Source organism: Anolis carolinensis, chromosome 4 (assembly GCF_035594765.1).
Source record: "Anolis carolinensis isolate JA03-04 chromosome 4, rAnoCar3.1.pri, whole genome shotgun sequence".
Lineage (NCBI taxonomy): Eukaryota > Metazoa > Chordata > Lepidosauria > Squamata > Dactyloidae > Anolis > Anolis carolinensis.
This window is the reverse complement of record NC_085844.1, coordinates 124917538-124944911: the sequence shown is the minus strand read 5'-3', so window position 1 is coordinate 124944911 and position 27374 is coordinate 124917538. Positions and strand designations below refer to the sequence as shown.

The 27374-nt window shown below is 43.3% G+C and overlaps 1 protein-coding gene across 1 annotated transcript in view; it reads right to left on the bottom strand.

Annotated features, from left to right (window-relative positions):
* The window catches only part of acbd6 (acyl-CoA binding domain containing 6), a 131490-nt gene that overhangs the window by 60799 nt on the left and 43317 nt on the right, over positions 1–27374 (bottom strand). The window contains exons 5-6 of the mRNA XM_003219869.4: positions 24431–24536; positions 8620–8709 (exon numbers count right to left, since the gene is read on the bottom strand). Coding sequence (XP_003219917.2) covers positions 8620–8709; positions 24431–24536 — 196 coding nt within the window. The remainder of the gene's footprint in view (positions 1–8619; positions 8710–24430; positions 24537–27374) is intronic.

Genomic DNA, 27374 nt, shown 5'->3' with positions numbered 1-27374 from the left:
CCCCCTTCCCAAGGGGCATATAAGGCAGCCCCAGGCGCCCTCTCTCCAGTTCCTACGCCACCAAGGCAACGAGAAAGGGAGAGGTTTGCCAGAGGGGAAGGAAGGGCGGGTTTGTGTGAATTCACAGAGTACACTCGAAGAAACATGGTTACAGGTAAGCAACCTGTCCTTTTTCTTCGTGTACTCTGTGAATGCACACTAATGGGGACTGACACGCTAAGGTCCCGGATGGTGGGACAAGGCAAACTCGACAACCAGTGAATGTCCAAACATAAGTTTATTAGGACACATTGAGATAACAGTCCCAAGAGACCAGTGCAAAAAGTTGTCCGAAAGGACCAGTGCAATGCCAACATGAGCGTAGTAGAAGAGAAAAACATAACATATAGAAAATACTTAATAAACATAATAGAAAACACGCAATTGCGTATAGTGCATATAAACGCTCTCCCAGGGGGAGAGGGGAAAAACAACATGCCCTTTGACATACCCGCCAGGGTCAATAAGGCGTTACAAAGCAACAGAGCAACTGCTCAGTAGAATCAGGGAAAAACATATCCCCAGAGGTAGGTATGGGGAGAAAAACTGGCCCATAACTTGAAGGAGAGGTATAGAGAGTCACCTGCGGGTGAGTATAGTCAGGATTGGCAAGATGAGAGTACTGATCTTGCGAAGGCCGAGTCCTTTAGGGCTTTATTGTCTAGACTGTAGTGAGAGACAAATGTAAGAGGGTTCGACCAGATTGCCGCTTTACATATGGAGTCAAGCGGAATACCTCTAAGGAAGGCGGTCGAAGCCGAGAGGCCTCTAGTCGACCTCGGACGGATGGATGGAGGAGGAGGGCGCTTGGCTAGTTCGTAGGCCAACTCAATGGCCTGCGCAATCCAATGGGACAACCTTTGGGAAGAGATGGGGTTACCCAACTTGTCCGGGGCATAGGCGACAAAGAGTCTCTGAGTCTTACGGATGTCTTTGGTACGGTCCCTGTAGAAGAGGAGTGCCCTGCGAACGTCGAGAAGGTGCAGTTTTTGTTCGAGAGGAGAGGAGGGGTTAAGGAAGAAAGCTGGTAGGACAATGTCCTGATTGAGGTGGAAAGCTGATACCACCTTAGGGAGAAAGGTAATGTCCGGGCGAAGAACATCGCGGTCATGGTGGAAACGTAGGTAAGGCTCATCGACCCTGAGAGCAGCAAGCTCGGATGGCCGTCGTGCCGACGTGATTGCCACTAGAAAGGCCAGCTTCCACGAAAGCAATCGGAGATCGGTCGAGGCAAGCGGTTCGAAGGGAACAGAAGTGAGTTGAGAAAGTACAAGTTCGAGGTTCCAGCCCGGCGTAGGTGGTAACGACGGTGGGCAGATGTTGTTGTAGCCTCGGAGAAATGTTTTAATCAAGTGGTGAGAGAAGAGAGATGGCTGACCGTGGCGTTGAAAAGACCAGGAAAGAGCTGCGAGATAAGCCTTAATAGAAGCGAGAGAGAGTTTCCTCTCGACGAGGGTCATAAGGAAGTCGAGGACCACCGATACCGAGGTTGGAAAGGTGTCGACGTTACGGGATCGAAGGAAGGCGTGAAAGCGAGAGAGTTTGTAGGTATAAGCCTTGGTAGTAGACGGCTTATGGGCTGCTCGAAGAACATCTTGCAGGTTCTGCGGAAGGGAGGCTAGGTAAGAATCCTCCATGCAGTGAGATGAAGGGAAGGAAGGTCCGGGTGAAGAATTTGGCCGTCCTCTCTCGAGAGAAGGTGCGGCGAAGGAGGTAGAGGGCGAAACGTTCCTCTGGAGAGACGAAGAAGGGCTGGATACCACGGTTGGCGGGGCCAAGCCGGAGCTATGAGAATCGCTGTGACCGAGATCGAGAGGAGTCTTTCGAGAACCTTCGGTATGAGGGGAATCGGTGGAAAAAGATAAAGCATCTCCGCTGACCAGTCCAGCAGAAAGGCGTCCCCTAGGCAGCCGGGGAAGGAGTTCGGGGGAAGTCTCGCTCCGTAGCGGGGTAGCTGAGCGTTCTGGGGAGACGCGAAGAGATCCAGAGTAGGCCGTCCCCAGTGTAGGAACAGATTGTCGAGGATCTCGGGATCGAGCTTCCACTCGTGAGAGGAAGATGTCATCCTGCTGAGGGCATCCGCCAAGTCGTTTTGGGCACCCGGAAGGTGAATCGCGGAGACCTGCACGTCGTGGGCTATGCACCAAAACCAGAGACGGGAGGAGAGGTGCATCAACTTCCTCGAGCCCGTACCGCCCTGTTTGTTGATGTAGAATACTGCTACCAGATTGTCCGATTGAATGAGGATGGACTTGTGACAGATGAGGCGGGAGAAAGCTTTCAGGGCTTTGAGAATGGCGAGAAGCTTGAGGAAGTTTATGTGGTTGGCCCTCTCGGATGGGGACCAAAGATCTTGGACCGTTAGACTGCTCATGTGGGCTCCCCAAGCGTAGGTGGAGGAGTCCGTGGTTATGGTTAGCGAAGGCAGGGTTGGATGAAATGGAAGGTCCCTGCACACGTTCCGGTGAGACGTCCACCATGAAAGGGACTGGCGGATGATCGACGGTACTGACAAGTACTTGGAGTTGTGGTGGTAGAACGGCTTGAAAGTGTCTATAAACCACCTTTGTAGGACCCAAAGATGCAGCCTGGCAAAGGGGGTCGTGAGAACCGTGGAGGCCATGTGGCCTAGAAGGACTTGAATGGCACGGGCTCTGACCCTCCGGGCGGATCGACATAGGGCGATCTGGTGGCGGAGAGCTAGGAATCTGTCGAGCGGTAGTGAAACAGTCTCTGTGACGGAGTCGAAGAGGGCTCCGATGAACCGGATTTGGGTCGACGGGGAGAGATTTGACTTCTCGGTGTTGAGTTGGAGGCCGAGAGATTTTAGAAGACGCAGCGTGAAGGAGACGTGGCTTTCGAGAAGAACAGGGTCGGGCCCGACCAGAAGCCAGTCGTCCAGATAAGGAAAGACCGTGATGCCATGTAGTCTGAGGTGGGCCGCTACGGCGGCGACGACCTTGGTAAAGACCCTTGGAGCCGTGACAAGACCGAAGGGTAAAACGGTAAATTGGTAGGTTTGGTCGAGAACTTTGAAACAGAGGAACCGTCTGTGAGCCTCCCGTATCGCCACGTGGAAGTAGGCGTCTCGTAAGTCTATGGAGGCAAAGTAGTCTCCCCGCTGCAGCATCGGGAGGATAGAGGCAATAGAGACCATCCTGAATTTGGAAGGGCGAATGAATATATTGAGGGCCCTTAGGTCCAGAATGGGGCGTAGCCCGCCCCCCCTTTTCGGGACTGTAAAGTATCTGGAGAAGAAACTTAGAGGATCCAGTTCGGGAGGGGAGGGACGGATGGCCCCTTTGGCCAGTAAGGCATCGATTTCGGCCAGTATCTCTGGAGAAGGAGTTGAAGAGAGAATGCGACCTGTAGGTGGGAGCTCTGTGAACTCTAAGGCGTAGCCGTCTTGGACAATGCGAAGAACCCATGCATCTGAAGTAATGGATTCCCACCGACTGTAAAAGGGGGCCAGGCGGTCGGCGAAGGCACAGGAGGGTCGAGGTAGCGTGGGCTCTACATCGGTAGCGGACGAGGAGCCTTGGTAGGGGATGGCGTCAGGCACGCCGGTTGGCCTGCGGAGGAGCGGGGGTGGTTCGACCGCGTTGCTTTTGCGGATGAGGTCCCCGACGAGGTTGGTGATGGCTTTGATTGTTCGAGCCCGAGGGCCGCTTGAAAGAATGGTGCCGGAAAGATTGTGGCGGGAAGCGGCGGAAGCGGTGAGGGAACCAGCGGGTGCGCTGTGGTTGCGGTTGGTCGCCACATTTAGACGCAAGAATTTTAAAGTCATGATTAGACTTGAGCTTGTCATCGGTACCGGAGTTAAATAGTCCGAGTGCATCAAAGGGAAGGTCCTCAATGACCTGTCTGGAAGATGAGGAGAGACCTGAAGACCTCAGCCAGGCGTGACGACGGATGGATATCGCGTGAGCAATCATCTTGCCCGCTGTATCGCCCGTATGCTTCGCCATCTGTATTTGATGGTGGGCAAGCGAGTCAGCTTCCTGTTGGAGGGTAGTAAGGACGGAGCGGTCTTCGTCCGACAGCTTAGTGAAGAAGGGCTGTGCCTTCTCCCAGATAATTTGCTGGTAGGCGCCCATGCAGGCTGCATAGTTTGCCATCCGGCAAAGCAAAAGGGCTCCAGAGTAAAGTTTTCGACCCACAGCGTCGAAGCGCTTCCCTTCTCTGTCGGCCGGAGTGTTCGACTGACGACCTGAGGATTGAGAGGCCTTGACGACCAGGGAGTTGGGGTCGGGGTGGTGTTTCAGCCACTCCAAGGTATCATCGTCGGTACGGTACCAAGTCTCGATCCTCTTCGAGGTTGGAGGAATGGAGGAAGGGGTTTTCCAGGAGGCCTGGATAACATCCAAGAGATAAGGCAGGAAAGGGAGTAGCGTGGCCGGCGGAGCTTGGGCCTGCACCCTTTTGAAAACTGGATCAGACACTGCTTTGGAAGTCTGTTTTATCTCCAAACCCAGGGCGTCGGCCATTCTGACCATTTGATCAGAGAAAGCACGAATATTGTCAGTAGGAGAAGGCGGGTCTGCCTCATACGCATCGTGAGGAGGAGAGAGGTCGAGACCGAGAGAGACTACCGAAGCAGAGAGAACAGAGTCTGGGCGGTCAATGTCAGCATCTTCCTCCTCAGGCCCTTGGGGGGACTGAGGGGGAGAAGAAAGCACAGTCTCGGGGGGAGGCATGGCCTCGCGAGAAGAGAGTGCCGGGAGCCGAGGATCCTTAGAGGCTGAGGCCTGGGCCGCCCGAGCCAGGCGAGCCGTTTGTCTACCACGCTCCGGTGTCGAGGTGGGAGGGAAGAGCTGTTGGTGCGAAGAGTGAGGCGGCGCAGGCGGCTCCGGTACCGGCACCCTGACCACCGTTTGGGTAGAGTGGTGGGGTGAGTCCTGCAGCTCCCCGTCGGATAGGGGGTGCAACGGAGATTGAGAAACATCTCTAGGCCTCTGGGCTGGCACAATAGGAGAAGACCTTCTCGAGGAGGTTGCCGAGGAGGATAGTGGGTCTCTCCTTGAGGAGGCCGAGGAGGAGGAGTGCTGAGTCAGCCGTTTTTTTGTCGGCGGTTGCTTGGATGCAACCCTCAAGGACTTGCCAGGTGTGGGAGGAACCACAGCTGAGTCAGATTGCGCTCGACGAGACTCCTCGTGAGCCCTCTTAAAGGCTATCTTAATAGCAGAGGAGGAAGGCGGGGAGCCGATACGAGAGCGGATCGAGGTCACCGAAGCCAGAGAGCTCGACGTCGAGGAAGGCCCCACCTTCCCGGAGCGGGTTGATACAGTAGCCGTCGTCACGGTACACGGCGGTTTGGCCGGTTTAGCAGCCCTGGAAGTCCTGGACGCCCTGGACGAGACCGAGGAGGCTTTAGTTGTCGGAGGCTTGGCTGGTGGCGCCGACATCGCTCTCAGAGATGAAGACGACGACGCACCCGACGTCGACGGAGTCGGTTCTGGCGCGAGAGATCTTTCGTAGAGCGCCGCTCTAAGCCTAGCGGCTCTGTTTTTTCTGGCCTGAGCTGTGAGAGCTAGGCAGAAACGGCAGGTACCGACCACATGAGCCTCGCCAAGACAGAAGAGGCACTTGGCGTGGCCGTCCGAATCAGGAATTTTAGCAGCACACTGCGTGCAGCGCTTGAAACGAGTAGTAGACATGCGAAGAGTCCGAAGTGAACCTTGCGGCGGAAAAAAAGGAACTGGAGAGAGGGCGCCTGGGGCTGCCTTATATGCCCCTTGGGAAGGGGGGCGTGGTTACCGCCAAAATTTGAACTTCAGCTTGGAAGAGTTTCCGTCGGAACCTGCGCAGGCGCAGCTTCTCCATTAGTGTGCATTCACAGAGTACACGAAGAAAAATGAATGATCGCTACTAGTGTCCTTTTCAGCTGAATCGCTCAATAAAGACTCCTTGGCGGATTTTCCTTCAACTTTGGCGGACCTTCTTCATTTCGGCTTCAGGTTGTATTGCGGCTCATATTCTCCTATTGGCTCCGCCAAGGTCCGTTCTCTCAGGACCGGATCGGCTCTCTCCTTAAGGGGCCCGATCCCCCTATAACGCGGTCGACAACACTAATGGATTTAGATTTTTTTTTGCCCCTTGTCTTAGTTTCTACACAGCTAGAAAAGGGGGAAAGACTTCTGCCTGCATTTTGAATCTTCCAGATCAAATGAATTACAGCAGGGACAATATGTGATACAAAACATAGGCCTGTAACTCCAACACTATTATTGTTCTTTCTTTCTCCTGTATAGTTTTATAACATATTTTGCCTGATGAAGAAGCCACTGTAGGTTTGAAAGTTAGCATTAGATGTTTTGTGCATTTTGGTTTCTGAAGGAAAGCATCATTCTTTAGTGGTTTTTTATTTGGTTTGACTTTACCATTATTAATGCCAATAATTATTATCTAATTTACCTTAATTCAGTTTCTGTCTTTTTAAATGTGATACTGGATTGTTCTCAATTACTGGGTGGTGGGTCCAAAGGCAGCAGAACTGAACTGATCCATTACAAGGAGGAGGCAGAAAAAACATAGCAGGCAATTCTGGAAGAATCAATTATGCAATGTGGCATGCTGGAGGAAAAGCTTGAGAGACCGTACATAGCACCCAGGCCAACCATCTATGGCACAGAAATTCCCACTTATGCATCAGGTAAGCAGATCTCACAAAGTGTATGTTGTAAATGGAAACTTTTTTCCAGTTTCAAAAAAAGGGTTTCAGCATTGCTCATTTTTTTCCTGATATTACTCCAACAGAAAGGTCTCTGCTTTCCACACTGTGAAGATAAGGTCATGCACATATAGGAATTATTACAGTTTAAGATGTGTGCTCCTACATGTTGTTACACCTGTGTGCAAACATTTCTATTTCACCCAAGACCTTTTTAAAATGCCTCTCTTATTACCTGGGGGGTGAAGGGGTACCAAAGATTGATTTTCATTTTATAGTCATTATTAACCTTTTGTGACAGGCTCAAATTAATCTGCTTGGAAAATCGCAATACATTAAAAAGGTAGGGATGCAAGAAAGAATGCTTTTAAAAAGATTGTGATTGCTTTCCAATTCTGTCTTAAATATAAATATTACAACTAGATCATTTTTGTTGTTTTCAGAAAAGTCAAAACAAGATGCAAAACCATGAGAGGAGATGAAAATGAGCATAAAGAAGAGGAGGAGAGAAAAGGAAGAGGAGGAAGAGGGGGAAAAAGAAGAAAGGAAGAAAAAAGATAAGAGGAAGAAGAGGAGAAAATCACCATATTCCCATAAACTTTTCATTCATATCTAAAAATGTGCATACATAAAATGAAAAAGTCAGGTCAGGTAAGCCTTCATTAAATAAGCAAAAACATTTGGGACTTTCCACAGAATCCTTGAATGCCCCCCCCCCCCCAAAATGTATCCATGGGTGATTTTTCATTTCACCAGTCTCCTTTTTTCTTATTTTGTTGGTAAACCTCTAGAACTATTTTTTTCAAAATATGCTTATGGAACACCTGGTGAGGCAGACTTATCTGTTTCCACCCCTTGTCTCCGGCTCAAGCATATTCAGAAAGAGTCTTTGGAGGCAACTGCTATTCACCTTGCCTCTTGTAGGCAAGCACACGCAACTACAAAAGGATTCGCTGGAGCGCAATTCCGTTCCTTCCTGCTTCAAGTTTTATTGCAATGTTTATTACATGCAATGCTGTTGCAACCAGACACCAAATGTCTTTTTTCTGGCTCTACTTCAGAATCCTCCTGATGCTGATTACACTAAAAAAAAACATCCAGCCAGCCAGAGAACAAGAAAAGTAAAGTGGGGCTACTGGACAGCCTTTGTAGGAAAAAATGAGTTTCACTGACTGATTTTAATATGCTGCTAAGAATGTGCAAAGTCACAACTGTATCTCCTTTAAATTTATTCCCCAAAAGCAGTCACCCTAGAGTAAAGTAGGTCCACTTATTTCACCAGTTCTTTGAACATAGTTTTAGTTATACCTGAAAAGCTTTGAATACAATAGAAACATGAAGGACCTAGCAATGCCTAGAGAAGTGTTTTCTCCAGGCGTCCAATGTGAGTTTATTATTAACTTTTGGCAGAAGGTCTGTCAGAAAGTGATCACAGAATTGTGATGGAAGCCTAGAGAGAACACTTCTAGGCATCTGTAGGCATGATTCTATGGTATGCTCCAGCTGGAAGCCTGATACATTGCTCATTCCAGGTAAGAAAAATAGAGTTTTAGATTATATATGAAAGTCATATTACAAAAAAGGTCCTGGATAGGCATATAAAGCAGCAACTTGCTGTATATCATATAATGAAACTAACCATTAAAATGAACTTAGCACGTAGAGTAACAAACTAGGATTCAGTTTAAGTAAGGCCCTTCTACACTGCCATGTAATTCAGATTATCAAAGTAGATAATCCACATTATCTGCTTTGGATTATATGAGTTTACACTGCCATATAATCCAGTTCAAAGGAGATAATCTGAATTTTATATGGTGGTGTAAAAGAGGCATAAGTTTCTACCCTCACTTCAGAAAAAAAAAATCAAGACTAGAGAATGTATTCCTTTGGAATGGCCATGTCCCTACCTGGCTGTTAACATTCGCTGTGTGTTGCAGGAGTACTGAGGCTAGTTCCTTGTGTCCTCTGTCACAGGCCCAGTGCAGCAGCGCTCTGCCCTAAAACATTAAGCAAAGAACAATGTTAGACAAGACTCTATACTACATCAAACACCACTGTGAATCTTAGCATAGGTCATTAGATGCATAACTTTTAATAGGGTTGCACTCTAACAAAACAACTTCTTTTCTGGATCAGGTCAACATACAAGACATGTGTGATAAATAAATGGTTGTAAACTATGTTCCAAAGTAGGGGGGGCTGGTGCTTCGTTTCTATAGTCCCTTCCGAATTTTGGGGGTAAAAATTTCAAAACTTTACAAAACTTCTGAATCTTCGTAAGTGCTTGGTTAATGGCGGACATGCATGCACAATAGAACATCATTGGCAGTGGGGAAACTACAGGGGTAGAACACATCCTCCGCTGTAAGCTCACCAAATTTCAGAACATTTAGATAATCCACTGATTTTTAGAGAATTTTTTTAAAATTATGAAATACATTTAAAAAAATAAAGAGCTATCTCATTGAATTTTCTAGAGAATGGCACAAAGTAATAGGGGATAATTCCCCCCAACTTTCAGTCATATTCATACATCTACCAATTTATGGTAATTTTTTTTTAAGTTTTGACAGAACCCTTTATATAAAAAAAATAATTTCTCTCATATTAACCAAAAGAAGAAACCAATATTAACCAATTCCTCATTTTCATAGATTCCTAAAGTTGGAGGGGACCACAAGGGCCGTCTAGTCCAATCCCTTCTTCCTTGCAGAAGGGGCACTATCACAACTTAACTGACAGATGGCCAATTGGCCATGGATTACTGGATTGCATGAAGCCAACAGATTCATTCCAGAAATATGATGGCCATGGTACATTCTATCTCTTATGAAGATTACTATAAACAGCAATATGATCAAGTCTTGTCTGACCCAATTCAATCCACACGTTCAATCCAGCAAAAAATGAAGGGTAGAACATGACTAAGTCTGGGGCAGGGTGGAAGGAGCTATCCTGTCAGCGTGGCAATGGGGCATGACACAAGGGAGACCACCTACTGACAATACAGCCTGGTATGGTGATACTACTTTAGCCTTCTGCAAGAACTAGATTCATGTCCGGAGTGCCCCCCCCCCCAATAAAAACTGAGAAACCAACAGATTAATTCCAGAATCATTATAATGCCTCACATGGCGATACTACTTTAGCCTTCTGTAAGAACTAGATTCATGTCCTGAGTGGCCATGGCTGCATGAAGACAGCAAACATCAATACAATGCAATCCTGACTGACCTAAATCAGCCCATGCTTGTCAGCCAGCTGGAAATGAAGGGCAGGAGACCACTAGGGGAGACCACTCACTGACAACACGGCCCCCACCAGGAAAAAATCAAGCCCCTAGAGAAAGAATGGGGAGGGAGGTGGAAGGAGGGGACCTCCGGGATGACTGCGAGTCTGGTTATGGGGCATGGTGGAACGCTGGCATAGAGTGGCCAGCTGAACAGGCACCCCTTCAGGAGAAGGATGTCACTGCCGAAGGAAAGGGGAGGGAGGCGGTAGGAGGGGACCCCCGGGAAGGCTGGGGGTCTGGGGCGGGTGCCCTTTCAGCTGACCACTCAAGGCCAGTGTTTCACCCAGTCCCTCCAGAAGTCAATCTATCCCCTACAGAAGGAAGGGGAAGAGAGGGAAGCGGAAAGAGGGGCCCCCCGGGAAGGCCCAGGATTTAGGGTGGGATGCCTTTTCGACTGGCCATTCAAGGCCAGTGTTCCACCCTGCCCCTCCAGGAGTCAATCTAGCCCCTGCAGAAGGAAAGGGGAGGGAGGGAAGCGGAAGGAGGAGACCCCCGGATAAGCCAGGGGTCTGGGGTGAGGTACCTTTTCGACTGGCCACTTGAGGCCAGCGTTCGACCCTGCTCCTCCAGGAGTCAATCTAGCCCCTACAAAAGGAAAGGGGAGGGAGGCAGAAGGAGGGAAACCCCGGGAAGGCTAGGGATCTGGGACTCTTTGATCCCAAATCTTTCCAAGTATGGAAATTGGAAGTCACTGCTACTGCTATCCTATTTCTGGAAAGAAAGGGGGTCCCACTGGCTGGCCATTCACACTGCCCCACGAACCCACCCACCCACTTAAAGACATTGGGAGGACACTCCCTGGATGTCCTTTGAAAGGAACTCAAATAGATAGTATGAACCCAACACACTTTTCTGTACGTCGTAGCAAGCAACTCCTCCTGTACATATTTCAAAGCATTTTACTCACTTGTTCCCAGGGATTTCAGGGGAAGGTAAAAACGGGACACAAATCAAAGGAGAAACCAAAATATACATAAGGATAAAAGACCCTTCAGGACTGATGGGGGTTGGGGGCAGGGTGAGGCCCAGGCCACTGCATCCCGAAAGCTGCCACAACAAGGCAATAATTTCCCCAGAGAAGGAATGGAGAGGGATATGGAAGAGGAGACCCTAGGATGGATGGCCACCGCCATTCGCCAAAGGAAGATGCAGCGCGCAACTCCCTATTTCCATACTTGCAAGTATTTGGTTCACTTATTTGTAGAGACGTTCGAGGGGAAAGGGGAAAAGAGGGATACAACGAAAATAGAAATAAACATATCAATAAGGATAAAGAACACCCCAAAAACTGAATACTTTGAATAAGAGGATATAATATGGAAGGGAAAGGGATTGTGACCTCAAAGAAACAGGAATGCCCTTACTGGGTGAAGCCTTCAGTTTTAGAAGAATGTTTTAAAACAATACAAAAAGGTAATAATAATAATAATAATAATAATAATAATAATAATAATAATAATAATAATAATAATAAAGGCAAACAAAGTACAGACATTTTAATTTATCCAAACACAGATTTTAAAAGATGATATACTGATTTCCACAAAATATAAATCCTCCCTAACTTAATTTGTATTTCAAATTAAAAAGACAAACATCTAGCCCAGCCTTAGACCAGCACAAAGGAAACCCTCTCCGCTGCCCCAACAAAGGAGATTGCTTTTGCAACTCTCTCTCTCTTTCTCTTTCTCTACAGCCTGGAAAACTCACAGCAACTCAGCTTTCTCCCTTTCTTCTTTATCTATCTCTCCTAATTTTTTTCTCCCAGTATCTCTCGCTATTCCTTTTCTCCCTTCCCCCACCAAGCACAGGCATGCAGCAGCGAGCCAGCAACCAACCAGTCACCCACCACTGTCCCTTTCCCTGGCGGGATAAGGCTTACTTGCCATGTGGTCAGGTTTATAAAGGCTAATGGTGATTGAACGCTCTGATAACCCCACCCCCTCCATCAAATGTAAGCCCTGATTGGCTAAGAGGCAAGCTCTACTTAGGCTTCGCCTTCCAGCCAGCAGGCTTGCTTGACTAGTACAATTAGCTGAGTCATACATCCAAACACTTCAGAGGACATCTGAACAATGGATTAAAAGGGTTCAAAATCTAAACACTGCGGTGGATGCGCATATGTGCATTGTAAACCCGTTCGGATGTGCTAGACAGCCGAATAAATTTATTCAATCTGAGACTTCTGCTTCCGGCACACAAACCTACAACATAGCCATATAATCCAGAATTTATTTCCAAAAGCAATCAGCTTTTAGCTTCTCCAAAAACAAAAGCAAGGAATAGAAACAGAGGCCATCATACTTGATTCTGGCTTCTAGATCCATGTAAATATGGGTTAGCAGCTAAGGATACTATTTTCCGATTTCAATCAAATTAATTCTGTAGGCTGAATTCCAACAATTAAATTTCCCATTGAGCTATCATGCTTAATATAGTGAATTAACAGGAATGGTCTGCTACATCAGAACTCAAAAAAAAAAATCAATGGCTTTTTGAAATAAAAATATTACACTTCTTGTTTATATTAAATGCTTTTAAATTAAACCAAATTGTCTACTATGAATATGTTTACCTTATACAAATTCAGAAAAAGTAAATGAATAAACAACTTGGGGAGTAAATTGGAACAAGGAGGAGAAATCTGAAAATAAATACTTCATTGTTCTCCACAAAGACACTGAAAGACCATAAACCATCCAGAATTACACTAAACTACATCAGGAAAAATGCACTTGGAAAAAAGGAAAAGTGTGAAAGTTCCAACACAGGGAAAGAAAAACAAGGGTCTTTTACCCAGGAAAACAGCTCATAACTCTGACTGAAGTTCTGCTACTGTAATACATTTCATACTTAAATCAACAGGAATTATCTATCCAGGTAACAGTCAAATAAAATCATATGATATTATCATGTCCAAAAGAAAACACATTACATGTTTCAGCTAGAACAACATATTTGCTTACAGATATGAAAGTTCTGAGGAAAACTAGATCTTTTAAAAGACCTCCATTTTTAAAAATGGAAAAAATGATGAAATATTTTATTTCCAAATGATCGAACGCATTTACAAAGGGTTATTATAATGACCACAATTAAATCCCCACTTCTAAAAACTATGTAACTAGAAGACTGTTATGCAAAACAATGTATAGGATCTGATCACTGCATTTTCCGTCCTGTTTTTCTTTTCTCAGTTTTTTATATAAGAATTTGTGCTTCTGTCTGCTCAAAACCATGGAGAACTAGAGGAAGCAAAGTATTATTTTTCTGTTTTACCTATGTTGATGGTTTCTTCTGAGAAGGTCCTCTCTCATGGACTTACAAAACATATCTGTGCCAGCAGTGGGATCAAGACAAAGCCCTCCTCAGACTATATTAAAATTTAGGAAGTCTCATTTAAAGAGCTTGCATTTTTAATTTTACAACATGTATTCTGTTTAACCAGTCTTAAGTAAGCACTCCAGCCAAAGCATTTTGGACCCATGGAAGATTCTGAAGTCAGCCCTACTTAAGAGCATGCTAGTACTTCAAGCAAGATGTAATCAAAGTATGGCCACTGGAACTGATCAAGACATCTCCAAGAATGAACAGCATTCTCACACTAGCTTTAATTGTGCAAACACTTCAGGCTATGGCTGAAACCTAGGTGTTTCATGCTCATGCTATAAACCTAAGATTACCTATTACAGAAAGCTTGCATTTAAAAAAGCAGAACTAAAACTAAAAGGAACTGGGGTGTCTCTCACTAAAGCCTTGTATCATAATTTCATGCACCATGAGCACTGCGCTACCAAAAAGCACAGTCTGGTTGATGCTACGTTACACTCGGTGGCTTTAAAGACCTATTATTTTTAAGCATTGCTTCACTTACTCATAAAAATAATTTCTTATCTAAAATGCCTGGGCCCAGAAGTGATTTGGGTTTTGGAATTCCTATATTTGCATATTCATACATAATGAGATATCTTGGAGATGGGACCAGGTTGTAGTTTTACCTGGCCTACATACGTTTTGATCACATTGTTTAAACATTTATGAACAGCACAGGCTACTTTTTAAAACTGTCTCTGATCTCAGTCTTAAAGAAAAGTCTAGCCACAGAAATTAGGAAGATTTTTTTTCTTGGCAGACAAGCATGTAATCAATAGGGAAAGCACTTGTTAAATGTCGATGTAGGAGCTACATTAAGGTACATATTAGAGGGGAGGAATGCAAGTAGTGTAGCCTGCAGAACAAAATAATATTTGTACCACTTAACAAAAACAATGTATTGAGTTTTTGTGGTTATATGCAATAAGAAAATCTCCAACTTGAAAGGATGTTGTTTTCATAGGATTCAAACAAAAGGAAATAAAATACTTCCAGATTACATTATCTAGGATTGGCAATACTAGAGCCTTTGATTAAGTAGCTTGGTCATTGGAAGCATCCCATTTTCAAAACATATGAAATTTTTTTTAATTGAAAATTAGCCTCTCAATCTGTGTGTGGTTTTGCAAATAATCTTATTTCTGAGTTTTAATTTTAAACAGTCACACAAGAATATATCGAGACATTTATTTAATTGTCTTAATGCTTGATATCAAATGGTGTCACAGAGGGACATCTAGCATGGGCAGGAGTTGTTTGGCATCTTTCACACTGATCTAACAAACGACACTGATTAGGCACAAACAATTTATCAAATCAGCTGCAATATTTCACTTTTGCAAGCCAAACTGGATGCATTTCATGAGATAAATTGTTTTTCCATTCCTGGTCTAGAATCTTCAATGTAAAACATTTAGGCCAAATTCCCAAGGAGACCATATGCCACTAGATTCCCCCCCTCCCCCCCGCCCTACCAATTAACTAAAATTGCTAGGAACTGTGCTACCAAATGAGTTTCATTCAAAATAATTTTATGTTATTTTATTCCATTCCATTTCAATTGCTATCACATCCCAACTCTTGAATAAGACATACACAACTTCAGAGCGGTCTGTTGTAGTCACAAAATGATGTTATACTCCAAAACAGTGAAGACGACTGTAGGGCAGTCACAAGGGGATAAATGCGAAGACAAATAGATATAAAAAGAAGAGCACTGTATTTTTATTCTCTTTGCATTGTTTCTTTTGCAATGATCAGTGTGATGATATTCTGGGGCTTTATTACAGTAGAGTCTCACTTATCCAACGTAAACGGGCCCGCAGAATGTTGGATAAGCGAATATGTTGGATAATAAGGAGACCAAAACATCATGTTATACAACAAATTTGAGAGAAAAAGTAGTTCAATATACAGTAATGCTATGTACTAATTACTGTATTTACGAATTTAGCACCAAAATATCACGATATATTAAAAACATTGACTACAAAAATGCGTTGGATAATCCAGAATATTGGATAAGCGAGTGTTGGATAAGTGAGACTCTACTGTATTATGAAGCTAGATCAGCTGCTACTCATTAATGAGCTAATACGTATGTCCCACCACAGATCACACCTTGCCTAGACATATTTTTCTTATCTATATATGCAATGCTCACCAATCAGCCAAGCTTTCAATCCCATAGATTGTTGGATCTGTATGTACAGCCCAATGGAGGGTAGATAAAGCTTGCTATGTTCACCACATCACTGCCCCCATCCAGCTGGACAACTATCTTGAAATAGAGACAGTTATTGATCACTAGTACCAAAGCACTGGCCACAGCCAATTAGACATAGAGTGCTCAAGGAGCCAGTGTGGTGTACTGGTTGGATCACGGGGCTACAATTCTGGAAATAGGGGTTTTAATCGCCACCCAACCATAGAAACTGACATTGATCAAGTGACATGCTCTCAACCTCAGAGAAAGGGCAAACCTCCTCCAATAAAAGATCTTGTCTTAGAGTTGCCATAATTCAGAAATTACTTGAAGGCATACAAGCATCACTGCCACCAAGGAGTCCCTTCTTTAGAATAAGGTAGTAGTATGATATGAGAGATAAAAGTCAGCTCTGGGCTTGTACTGAAGTTCTGCATTATGACAGACTCTCAGTTTGTCTCCATTAACACTAAATGTCAAGTTTCAGATTGACTAATCTGATTGTCATATTACAGATGATAACTCATTTGGGAATAGCACTGTAGCTATGTTGCTTTATGCTCTTACACTGGCCTTTTCAGACCTAAACATTCCAGTGTGGGGAAGAGAAACAAAATCTTTATATTGAACAACTTAGAGGATAGTGTAAGTTGTTGGTTTTTCTTTAAAAAAGGACATACTTGTGTTATTGTCCTATGTTTCAAACTGTTCCCGATTTCATCAAACCATATTGAGGAGAGTCTATCAACAGTTGAGTTTGTGTGTATGTGTGTATGGGCAGGAGAATGGTGAAGGGGGGAAGGAGGCAGGGAGAGAGAAAGAGAAAGAGAAAGAGAGAGAGAGAGAGAGAGAGAGAGAGAGAGAGAGAGAGAGAGAGAGAGGAGGAGGAGGAGGAGGAGGAGGAGGAGGAGGAGGGAGAGGGAGAGGGAGAGGGAGAGGGAGAGGGAGGGAGAGAGAGAGAGAGAGAGAGAGAGAGAGAGAGAGAGAGAGAGAGAGAGAGAGAGAGAGAGAGAAAGGGAGGGGAGGGAAAACGCTCCCCTCCCAGACCCTTACTGGGCACATGATTATGTGGCATGAAATATCTCAAGGTCCCACAAGGTTTATGTACCCAACAATAGGAAAATCACCCAGATAAGGATCATTAGAAGATATGGGACAACAAAGACTATAGAGTGCTTCCTCATAATTTGATAGAAATATGTCCCTTCGTTCTTCTTACTAGGTCAGGATCCATACCTTGAGATGGATGTCAATTTTATGAGTCGCCCAATTCCACCCCTTTCTTTGTCAATTAAACAATGTCACTCTTAGCAAAACAACAACAAAACCCCATTAGCATTGTCCCAGATGGCTAGTGAGATGAGAAATTTACATTACAGAATAAAATAACTATAGACTATATGTTAGCATCAAGGAGAGATGATCTCTGTGTGAATGAAATCCAAATGCTGTACATTTGTGGTAGAAAGGTTAAAATGGGATAAAAAAGAAGGGGAATAAAACATAGTTTTCCTTTGGCTTTTGCTTAAGGTAAAGGTAAAGGTTTTCCCCTGACATTAAGTTTAGTCATGTCTCACTCTGGGAGTTGGTGCTCATCTCCATTTCTAAGTCGAAGAGTCGGCATTGTCTATAGATGCCTCCAAGGTTATGTGGCCGGCATGACTGCATGGCGTGCCAATACCTTCCCACCGGAATGGTGCCTATTGATCTACTCACATTTGCATGTTTTTGAACTGCTAGGTTGGCAGAAGCTGGGGCTAACAGTGGGTGCTCACCCCACTCCCGGGATTTGAACCGCCAACCTTTCAGTCAGCAAGTTCAGCAGCTAAGCGGTTTAATCCACTGTGCCACCGGAGGCTTTTGCTTAGGGTACTATAAATTTCAACATAATATTATTTGCCATGGTTAATAAGGAATTCTTTCAGAAACTACAGGCACATCTTGTTCTGCAGTGGACAAGAAGTACTGAGGTGTTCTGCTAAAGTAAGATGGCTCACTCAAAAGAAAACTATAGAAGGACAGTTTAGTGTCTGGCCTAATACACAAAAGAAAAGATAAATCTGAAATGCACAGCTTGGTAGAAAATTACCTCAGCTTCATGGCTGTCAGAATGTGAAACAAATTCGTTTGTGTTAATAAAGTAAGATACTTGATTCACTAACTTGGCTTCCTGATTGGACTAAGCATGGTACAGGGCTCCATTAATAAAGCTTTATATCATGCACTGGAAACATTAAAATTCTGCACAAGTGAACTCACTTTATGCTACAAAGGTTAAAATATCAGTTTCTATATACTGTATTTTGCAAGTTATTTCTACAATTGATTTAATTTTGCAAGTGAAGTGGCAAAAACAAAGGCAGACCACTGAAAAATCCATGTTCTGAACTGCTAGGACCCTAGTTAATATTCTATTTGATTTTAGAAGATTTCGGCACCTATTATTGACATACTGTCCAACGTATTTTCCCAGCCATAAAAACCTGTTTTGAAAAAAATGGCAAATACTGTCATTTGCAGGAATGTGACTTTTACTCTTAATACAATGCTGTGCAAGCACAGGTTGCTTATCTGTAACTGTTTTTTTCCCGTGATCATTTGTGCCTTCATAAAAATGAGCTTGCAACTGTGCAGATTTGGAATGGTCCAGAACTGAGAAGCTTGGCAGAAACACTGTACCCCCTTTTGCGCATATCCTAGCCCACCAAGCTACCATTCCCTCAGTTTTGAAGTCCAGCATGAAACTACAGGAGCCTGAAAGAGGGAAGTTAGGGCAGGTCTGTGTAATGGCACAGATGACTACACTTATAGATAAGCAATCTCACACAAATGAGTGACTACAAATTGACCAATGGATGAGGAGTCAGATCACTGAAGAAAAAATGACAGGACAGCATGCCAATGTTTGCAACAATTTTAGATAAACATTTCAGCCATAGTGCTAGAATGGAGGCATGTCATGGAGTAAAGCCTTTGAAGAAGACACAGCTCTATTGGGATAGTAGCTAAAGGGTGTAATTGTAACAACACCAGAGATATCACATCATAAAACTGCATTGTTACAATGGAATACAGTGTTCCCTCACTACTTCGCGGTTCACTTTTTGCGGATTTGCTGTTTTGCAGATTTTCAATAAATTCTAAAAGACTATTATAAATCAGAAAAATTACAATTTACAGCCTAAGGAAGGGAGGAAGGAGAAGCCAAAGGGAAAGAAAAGGAGCCCAAGCGGCAACAGGAGGAGAAGGAGTCGATTTATCAACACACGACTGGTTGATAAAGATTTAAAATAGTGTATAACTACTAAAATAATGTATACATATTAAAATAAATATAGTGTCCCTACTTCATGGATTTTCACTTATTGTGGGTGGTCCTAGAACCTAACCCCCACGATAAGTGAGGGAACACTGTATAAGGTAAAATACATCTGAGCTCAATGCTGATTACTCAGAGGCCCAGTGTGCAGAGTCAAAGCAACTCAAAACACCAGATCCAAGGAAAGTAAGTGTTCATCAAAAATAGCCAAAGATCGAAAGGACATGTCTTTCATGTCAATTGTGATAGACTAAACACAACAAGCAAGGAGGTACATGAGTGTGGTCTATTAATAATTTTTTCATGACGGGGAATGAGAAAAGAGCAGTTGATTCAGATAGCTAAGGCTGATGGCTAGCTGAGGCTATTGATTATTCAATAGTCTTGATGGGAGGAGGAGCAGGAACTTTCCTGATGTCATGTGATATTTCCCATCATGGTGATACAGGAGGCAAGGCAATCTATGAGACACCATGATGTAGATTAAGCTTGGTAATGACTACTGTCTTGAAATGTAGGAGGTGTAATTGACACCAAGCGAGTAAGTGAAGTGGACTGAGAAGACTTCCTGAGAGGGAGGAGCTACGGACACCAAACTGATTGAGATTTACATTACTGGTGGTATTGCCTGATCTTGCAAGTGTGAATTTCTTCTCCTTTGCAACAAGAGCTTCTCTGACATCCTTATTAGTCAATTGATTGTACATGGAAGTGTGCGTCTTACAGTTGGGTCTGGTATGAGAATCCGCAGAGGTTTTATTTCATTGATCAATAGGTGTTTTGGCTGGAGAAACAGAAGAATTTGATTTCAGAACTACCAGTATCAAAGAATATTTCATCATAAATACAAGAGACTGTCAATACCGAGGGTGTAATCAGGATGGACGGCGGAATCAACATCAAAGATGGCCTAGACTTCCTTGATTTAGCAGTAACAGCAAATGCTGAGACGAGTAAATTATGGCGACCACTTAGTATGAAATTTGTAGAGATTTCTCTTAGGCATTGACCTTGATTCCAGAGCCTGCAATGTAAAGCCTTGGCAAATAACACACAATGTGCCGATTCCACAGACAGAAGAGACCCTGAGAAATGAGTGCTGGAGAGAGAAAATTGTCCTATCACAAGCAGAGCAAAATTTAAAAAGCAGTCTTAAGAACAAATGTGAGAAATGGCAACACAAAAATGGAGGAGGAAGGAAAGAGACAGAACTCTGAAGTAATACTTTTTTATACCAGCAGTAAATGGAAGAGATGAAAAGTACAAGAAAAAAAAGATATATGAGTGTAGCTACCTCAAGAAGAGAACACTCCAAAGAAAAGTTGCTCAGATGGAAAAAAAATCTGAGAGTTCAGTAGCCTGGCAGGCTAAGATATGTGCAATAGGCAGAAAGGAGAGGGGTTTTTTGTCCAAATGACTCAGTTCTGGAATATTCTAAATTGAGTCTCTGCACAGGTACAAACCCATTTCAGTGAAACAGAGAGACCATGAAGAAGAAATGTCCTTCTCTTTCATGGAACTATAACACGCATAGCCTCACCCAAAATATATATAGGATGACTGTTATTATTTTGTTTTCAAGCCCGTGAAGAGCATGTTTGTACTGTACAAAAGAATGCTTCTTAAGATCTGGAATAAAACTGCATAAATCTAATTCCAGTACAGTGACCCTGCCTATTAAATCTTCAATGCCTCACTTTGGTGCGCTGCTGCCAGCTTGGCCAGCTTCTGTGGCAGTTTTTCAAATGAACAGCACATAAATTTTGCTTTGCTACATGTCAAAGCTGTAGTCACAAACAAAACAACTATGAGGCTGGGAAAAAAAAACTGCCTCTGTTTCACAGCATGGAAGCACTTTGTTACAAGGAACCTTATTGGTCCATCTCTAGCACTGAGCACAGAGTTTGTGCTTAAACAAAAATATAAATAGTTCAATTGTATGTGGGGTTGTTGTATGTTTTCCGGGCTCCGTGGCCATGTTCCAGAAGTATTCTCTCCTGACGTTTCACCCACATCTATGGCAGGCATCCTCAGAGGTTGTGAGGTAGCCTCACAACCTCTGAGGATGCCTGCCATAGATGTGGGCAAAACGTCAGGAAAGAATACTTCGGGAACATGGCCATACAGCCTGGAAAACATACAACAACCCTGTGATCCCGGCCATGAAAGCCTTCAACAACATCAATTGTATGTGTTAATACACATCTACTCAGAGGAAAAATATCACTGAGTTCAATAAGATGTGTTTCAAAGCAAGCATGGGTAAGATTGCAGCTTATATTGTATCTCTACAAGCAGTATGCTTATTCAGATTAATACTGCATATACTAGTTTTTCCTAATTTTTCAGTGATTTCCAGAAGAAGTGGGGAATAACTCTGTACCCACTGGTTTCACACTTCTTGTCATTTCACATTTTTGCCTCTCAGTATCCCCAAGAATTTACTCCCATGTTTACAGGGAGAAGGTAAACCTTTCTTCCTCATATCTAGTACAATCAAATCATGCACAATGTTAGCATTAGTTGTAGCAATCCTCTTTCCATTGCTACAACGAATGTAGCAACAGAGAAGAGTTAAGTAGACAATGAACTAGAAAACATTAAAACCATGTACAATTCAAAATGGGGAGAAGAACCAAGACTTTTAGCCACCTTGAGTCCCCACGGGAAGAAAGATAGGGTATAAATAATAATAATAATAATAATAATAATCTTGAGAAATTACAAAAAATGAACATTCCAAGAAGGGAGTTTGACTATTGCATTGTAGAGAATCATGAGGCGTTCAATGAATCCATCAACTTTTAAAATTTTCTGGAAACATATATGCTGGAAAGTACAGTGTTCCCAACAGTAGCTAGAGTGACATACAGTGAGCTCACCAGAGATAAAAGGATTCAGATAGGGAAAAAAGCTGATGAGGATGATGATGCTCCATCGTATTAAATGACAACAAAATGAATGTGTGCCTATCCAGCATAGGACATGACAACCCATGGTCAACTAAAATCATGGGTCCAGATGATCCAATGTATTTTTAGTTCATTACTATCTAAATTAGAAAGATAAAGCTGTTCACAAGCTACTCTTCAACTGACAACTTAGACAAATTTATCTTTGGTGGCGAAACAATTTCTAAGAGTACTGAGAAATAAGAACAAAAAAAACCCTGAAGAAACTCTCAAAATGCACACAAGTGTTTCAGTTCACTTCATAGTGAATGTAGGTTTCTAGTTTTGAATTTTAAGCTTCCTCCTTTGCTTCAGAAAATTAATTCATATGAATTCCTGATTAAAAATAAAAGGTCATGCAATCAGCATTCAGAACCCCAGCCGGGAATGTCATGGCTCAAAGGGCAGAAATCTGCTTAGAGCTACAAGAGAACCCAACTGAATTTGTGGCGTCTCAGTCTATGAATGTGTAAGCACTTCATCTGTTCACTACAACACAATGTGCTAGGGGCTTACATGGCTACAGACCAAAAGCAGGACATGCCAGCAGTGTAACAGGCAAAAGCCACCATAGTGAACAGGTTTTATTTTGTCAGACCCTAAATACATATACATCTTCCTTTTTTTTCCAGCAAGTTCTTGTGTTTTTAAAAAGGAAACTCTGCAAATTTGCTGAATATTTCTTAACACTATTATTGAATTATTAAATTTCCATCCTCCCCTACTTCAACTGTTTTGGAAGACAAAGAGAACTATATAAAATTGTGAACAACTCAAACGAGTGACTAACAGAGCCCGAGGATCTGTGAAATGGTAGAGCACTACAGCACACTTACACATCATCATAGTGCTGTTTGGATTTTTTTTCCTGAATATTGTCAAGCAGTGGTGATTGAACCCATGGATACCGAACCCATGATATGGAGGGCCAATTGTACTTCTCAAAAACCAGGCTGAGTGGGATGGAAGGAGGCATGACACACAGTAGTCTGTGGAATTTCAATTTAACAGATGATAACACAAAGAGTTCTAAAGTAAAAAGTAAGTTTTAATTGGAGTAACGCTGACCCTCTAATACTAGAACAAACCTTGCCAGATGAAATGCACAGGAAATGTTACACTTCTAGAAGTATGAACACCTTTCTAGACATTAGTTGTCAATCAATCATTTGTAAAGCCTCAAATGGCATGTAAGGGCCTAAATATTCTAAAGACAACAGATTATTTCTGATTCTGGAAGCTAAGCAGAGCCAGCTCTAGTTAACATTAGGATGGAAGACTTCAATAAATACCTGGTGCTGTAGGCTATATTTCAGAGGACAGAACTAGCAAAATCATCTTTGAGTTTCTCTTGGCTAAAAAAAATACCCTTATGAAATTCATGGGGTTGCCATAATTCAACAGGCGACTTGAAGGCACATACATATATATACAAATGTCATACTGGCAATATAACTCCTGTTGAAGTCAAGAACCAACAGAACATGCTTTATAAGGCATGCCACTTCTATAAAATACGTCTTACATGATTTTGCCAACATCGGTCTAGAGAACTGATGCATAGATAAAAAGAAAGCAAAAGGGCCCCAAATAAAGTGCATTTAATAAAAGTGAAAATTCACATTGAGAAGCTATTACCCAATGAAAAATATTACAGCAGGCTCATGATCCATAGATTTAACCCATCATGGATTTAAATTGGTGGCGAGAAGTTTCTGCAGGAATGTGGCAGTGCTACTGCTACTGATCTGCTGTCGCATGGTGGCAAGCAGTTTCCACGGGGATAAGGCAGTTGCATTCTTGCTCAGATGTTCGAGAACAAATGAGCAGGAGAGCTGCCGCTGCCACCGATGACCAGATTCCTGTGGAAGTGGAAGCAAGATGACTGGTGGGGTCCTTGGAGGCAGGGGGGAACAGAGAATACCGTAACTGTTGGGTTTGCCACCATTTCCACTGTTGCCCTACAGCATTTTTAATAGAGACTTGAGCATTTGCATTTTTAATATCTGCTGGGGACTAGAAGCAGGGCTGTAGCTAGGGGGAGGGGTTTAAAACTTTTTAAAAAAACCTCAAAATGTGTCAGGTTAAAAAAACCTGGTTTTCTCATAAATTGGTTAACCAGTTAAAAATCATGAGTAAACCAGGTTTTGGGGGGCGGGGTTGAACCTTTAACACCCCCCCCCCCTCTGGGTACGGCCCTGAGTGGGGAGAATGACTAGTCAGAGAATTACTATATTATTATTCATTTTAATTAAGGTTCATAAGAGAACTTCCTAGTGGATTGTGCCCCATGTTAATTAGTGGAAGGAAGATGACATTTGGTTTCTCTACATTAAGCACCAGAATATGTAATGTCAGTTCTAATTATTAGCACATTCTAAAGTCAAAGTCCAACCATGCATCAAGCACTTATTGCACAGGAGTTGCAGAACTGGACGAATCTTCTATCACTAACAGATGTCTGGTCAAATGATGAAACAGAGATATAGCAGCTGCAAGGAAGGATTAGAGAAATGAGGGGACATTAATTTGACATGCCAGCCTTTAAGACTGATTAATCCCTCCCCTAGCCCAATACCTTCTCATCTTTCGTGTTCACATCCACTTTTTTTGATCGGATGGCTTTGGTTACATGGTCAATGTTGTTTTCTCTGCAGTAGTCAAATATATTCTTATCTTCTTCCCTAAGAAGGAATAAAAAAAAAAAGGGGGGGGGGGAGAGAGAACGTGTACCGTAACTGAGCAACATACACAAGTCACAAAAACATGAGATGCTGGCTTTTCTGCCAACCAAATCATTTCAAGCAATACTGATACATTTTCACTGCTTAGAATGCAAATTGAATAGTTTTGGTTTGTATATATTCTGCATCACAAATTATTTAAACAATATACTGCAAACTAATTTCCCATAAGGAAAAATGAAATAACAAAGGCTAGCCTAAGCTAGGAAATACTGTAGTATAATTTCTACAGTCGCATTTAGAATGGAAAAATAATGTATTTCTTTAAGAAATGTATTTACTATCTTTCAAAATATGAGGCCTGACCAGTATTTAAAACAAATCCTCACCCTAATTCCTATAGCCACCCAGTGATCCAGGCAAAGTTAAACTTTCCCCTCCAACAATTATGATGATAAAGACAACTATTTTATAGTGCAGAACAGTAAGCTGCAGAGATTGGCAGCAAGAGAAAATGAGTGATGCTCCTCAGGATGTCTGCAGCTTAAGTGGACTGCTCACTTAAGGACTTCAGTCTCTTTTTTCCAGCTGCAAAAAAACTTTAAAACCTCAGGAAGACAAGTTGACATTAAAGTTGAAAAAGGAACTGTATGAGCTTCAAAGAATAAACCTCATTATCACTACAGCCACACATATCCAGATGCCTACTTTCTTTCCACTTTTATCTTTGGAGGTCTCCAACACTACGGGTTTGAATTTTGGGAATAGATATTCAGCAGCCCTAAACGGTTCCGTCCCAGCTTACCTGTCTAAATGTATCTCTCCTTATGAACCATCTTGGAGATTAAGATCATCCAGGGAGGCCCTGCTCTCGGTCCTGCCTCCCTCACAGGCACAACTGGTGGGGACGAGAGACAGGGCCTTCTCAGTGGTGGCCTTTCAGCTATGGAACTCCCTCCCCAGTGACATTAGATCAGCCCCCTCCCCCCTAGCCTTTAGAAGAAAGATAAAAACTTGGCTGTGGGATCAGGCTTTTAATGAATAGGGCAGTGCAATAACAGATCTGGAAATATGGAATTGACTATGGAAAAGCCTGGATTATGATTATGGATGGTGTGATTTTAATGTAATATTTCTAAATGTTTAATATGTCTGTTTTTAACCTAATTTAAGTTTAATGTATGTATTATATGTTTTAAGGCATTGAATTATTGCCTCCATGTGAGCCGCATTGAGTCCCCTTCGGGGTAGAGAAAGGCAGGGAAGAAATAAAGCAAATAAATAAATACGTTTTCCAGACAGGAGGCAAGGGAGATTGGTTTCTGCCAATAGCAGTAGGATCAGGAAGAACTTCCTCACTGTGAGGGCTGTTCGACAGTGGAACTCTCTCCCCCGGGCTGTGGTGGAGGCTCCTTCTTTGGAGGCTTTTAAGCAGAGGCTGGATGACCATCTGTCGGGGGTGCTTTGAATGCGATTTCCTGCTTCTTAGCGGGGGGTTGGACTAGATGGCCCATGAGGTCTCTTCCAACTCTACTATTCTATGATTCTATGATCATGATGGGGCCAGAATATGAGCTGAAAAATTAGGCCTGACTCAGTTTGTGGAGGCAATGTTATTTCCATGTCTTTAAAAAATGACCAATCCTCATGTCCTTTGGAGGAAAAATGAGTGTTGTGTTTGTTGGGGTGCTGTTTTGAGGGTTTGAAGAAGAAGTGAGAAGGATGGAGACAGTAGGTGCAGCTGAAGCTGCTGGGCTACAATAGTGGATATTGCGAGCGAACCATTGTCCATGGGATGATGCCTGTGAGAGGAGTCACTTACACCATTTACACGACTGTGGCAGGAGGGACTGTAGTGTCGTTGACACTGCTAGGGAGGGAGGAGTCCTTGAAACCATAGTAATTGTCCTCAAGGATGGAGAGTGTGACACCAAGATAATCTGGGAGAGATGGAGCAGCACCACTGGAGTTGATAAGTGCTGCTACAGAGAATCTCCATGTTCTACACCAGTCGTTCTCAACCTGTGGGTCCCCAGATATTTTGGCCTTCAACTCCCAGAAATCCTAACAGCTGATAAACTGGCTGGGATTTCTGGAAGTTGTAGGCCAAAATACCTGGGGACCCACAGGTTGAGAGCCACTGTTCTACATAGTCCCAGCATCAAAACAAGGCCATAGCATAGAGGGTAATCATTGGGAAATGGCTACAATACTGATGGAAGGGTGAGTGATCAGTGTTAGTAATGGTGGCGATACTGGTCCTAGTAGGACAAATATTGATGGTAGGGGATGGGAGCTTCCTCCATGAGGATATATCAGACTGTGGTAAGAAAGTATCTGATGGTCTTGATACTTTGGTCTTGAGGAGAAGTACGACCCTTCCCTTTGGGGTGATAAAATAAGAGAGTGGCACTGAGATGAGTGTCACTTCCAAGGGGAGTGTGTCAGCATTATCTGCAACTCTTAGGGGCAGTTCTGGAGAACCTGCGGTCAGCACCAATGTCTTGACCACTGCTAAGGATAACAGAGAGGGGCTTACAGATACCATGGGTTTCAGTATCTGTAAAAAAAAGTGGTATCAAAACCATGGGTGTTTTGGGCAGAGCTAGTGTGAACCAATATTTTGCCTTCTTCTCCTCGGGACTAGACTAGAGTGGTCTTTTTACTCCTTTGGTGGTAAAATGACACATCTCATGATGTTGCTCTCTTCCCTGGGAGCTTTGGAGTGGTCAGCACGGCAGTTTGTGGAGACAATGTCATGAGATTCTGATTTCCCTGCTGCAGGTACAACAGTAGCCTGCTAAACTGTCTTTGGGAGGAAGCTTCATCAAAATTAAG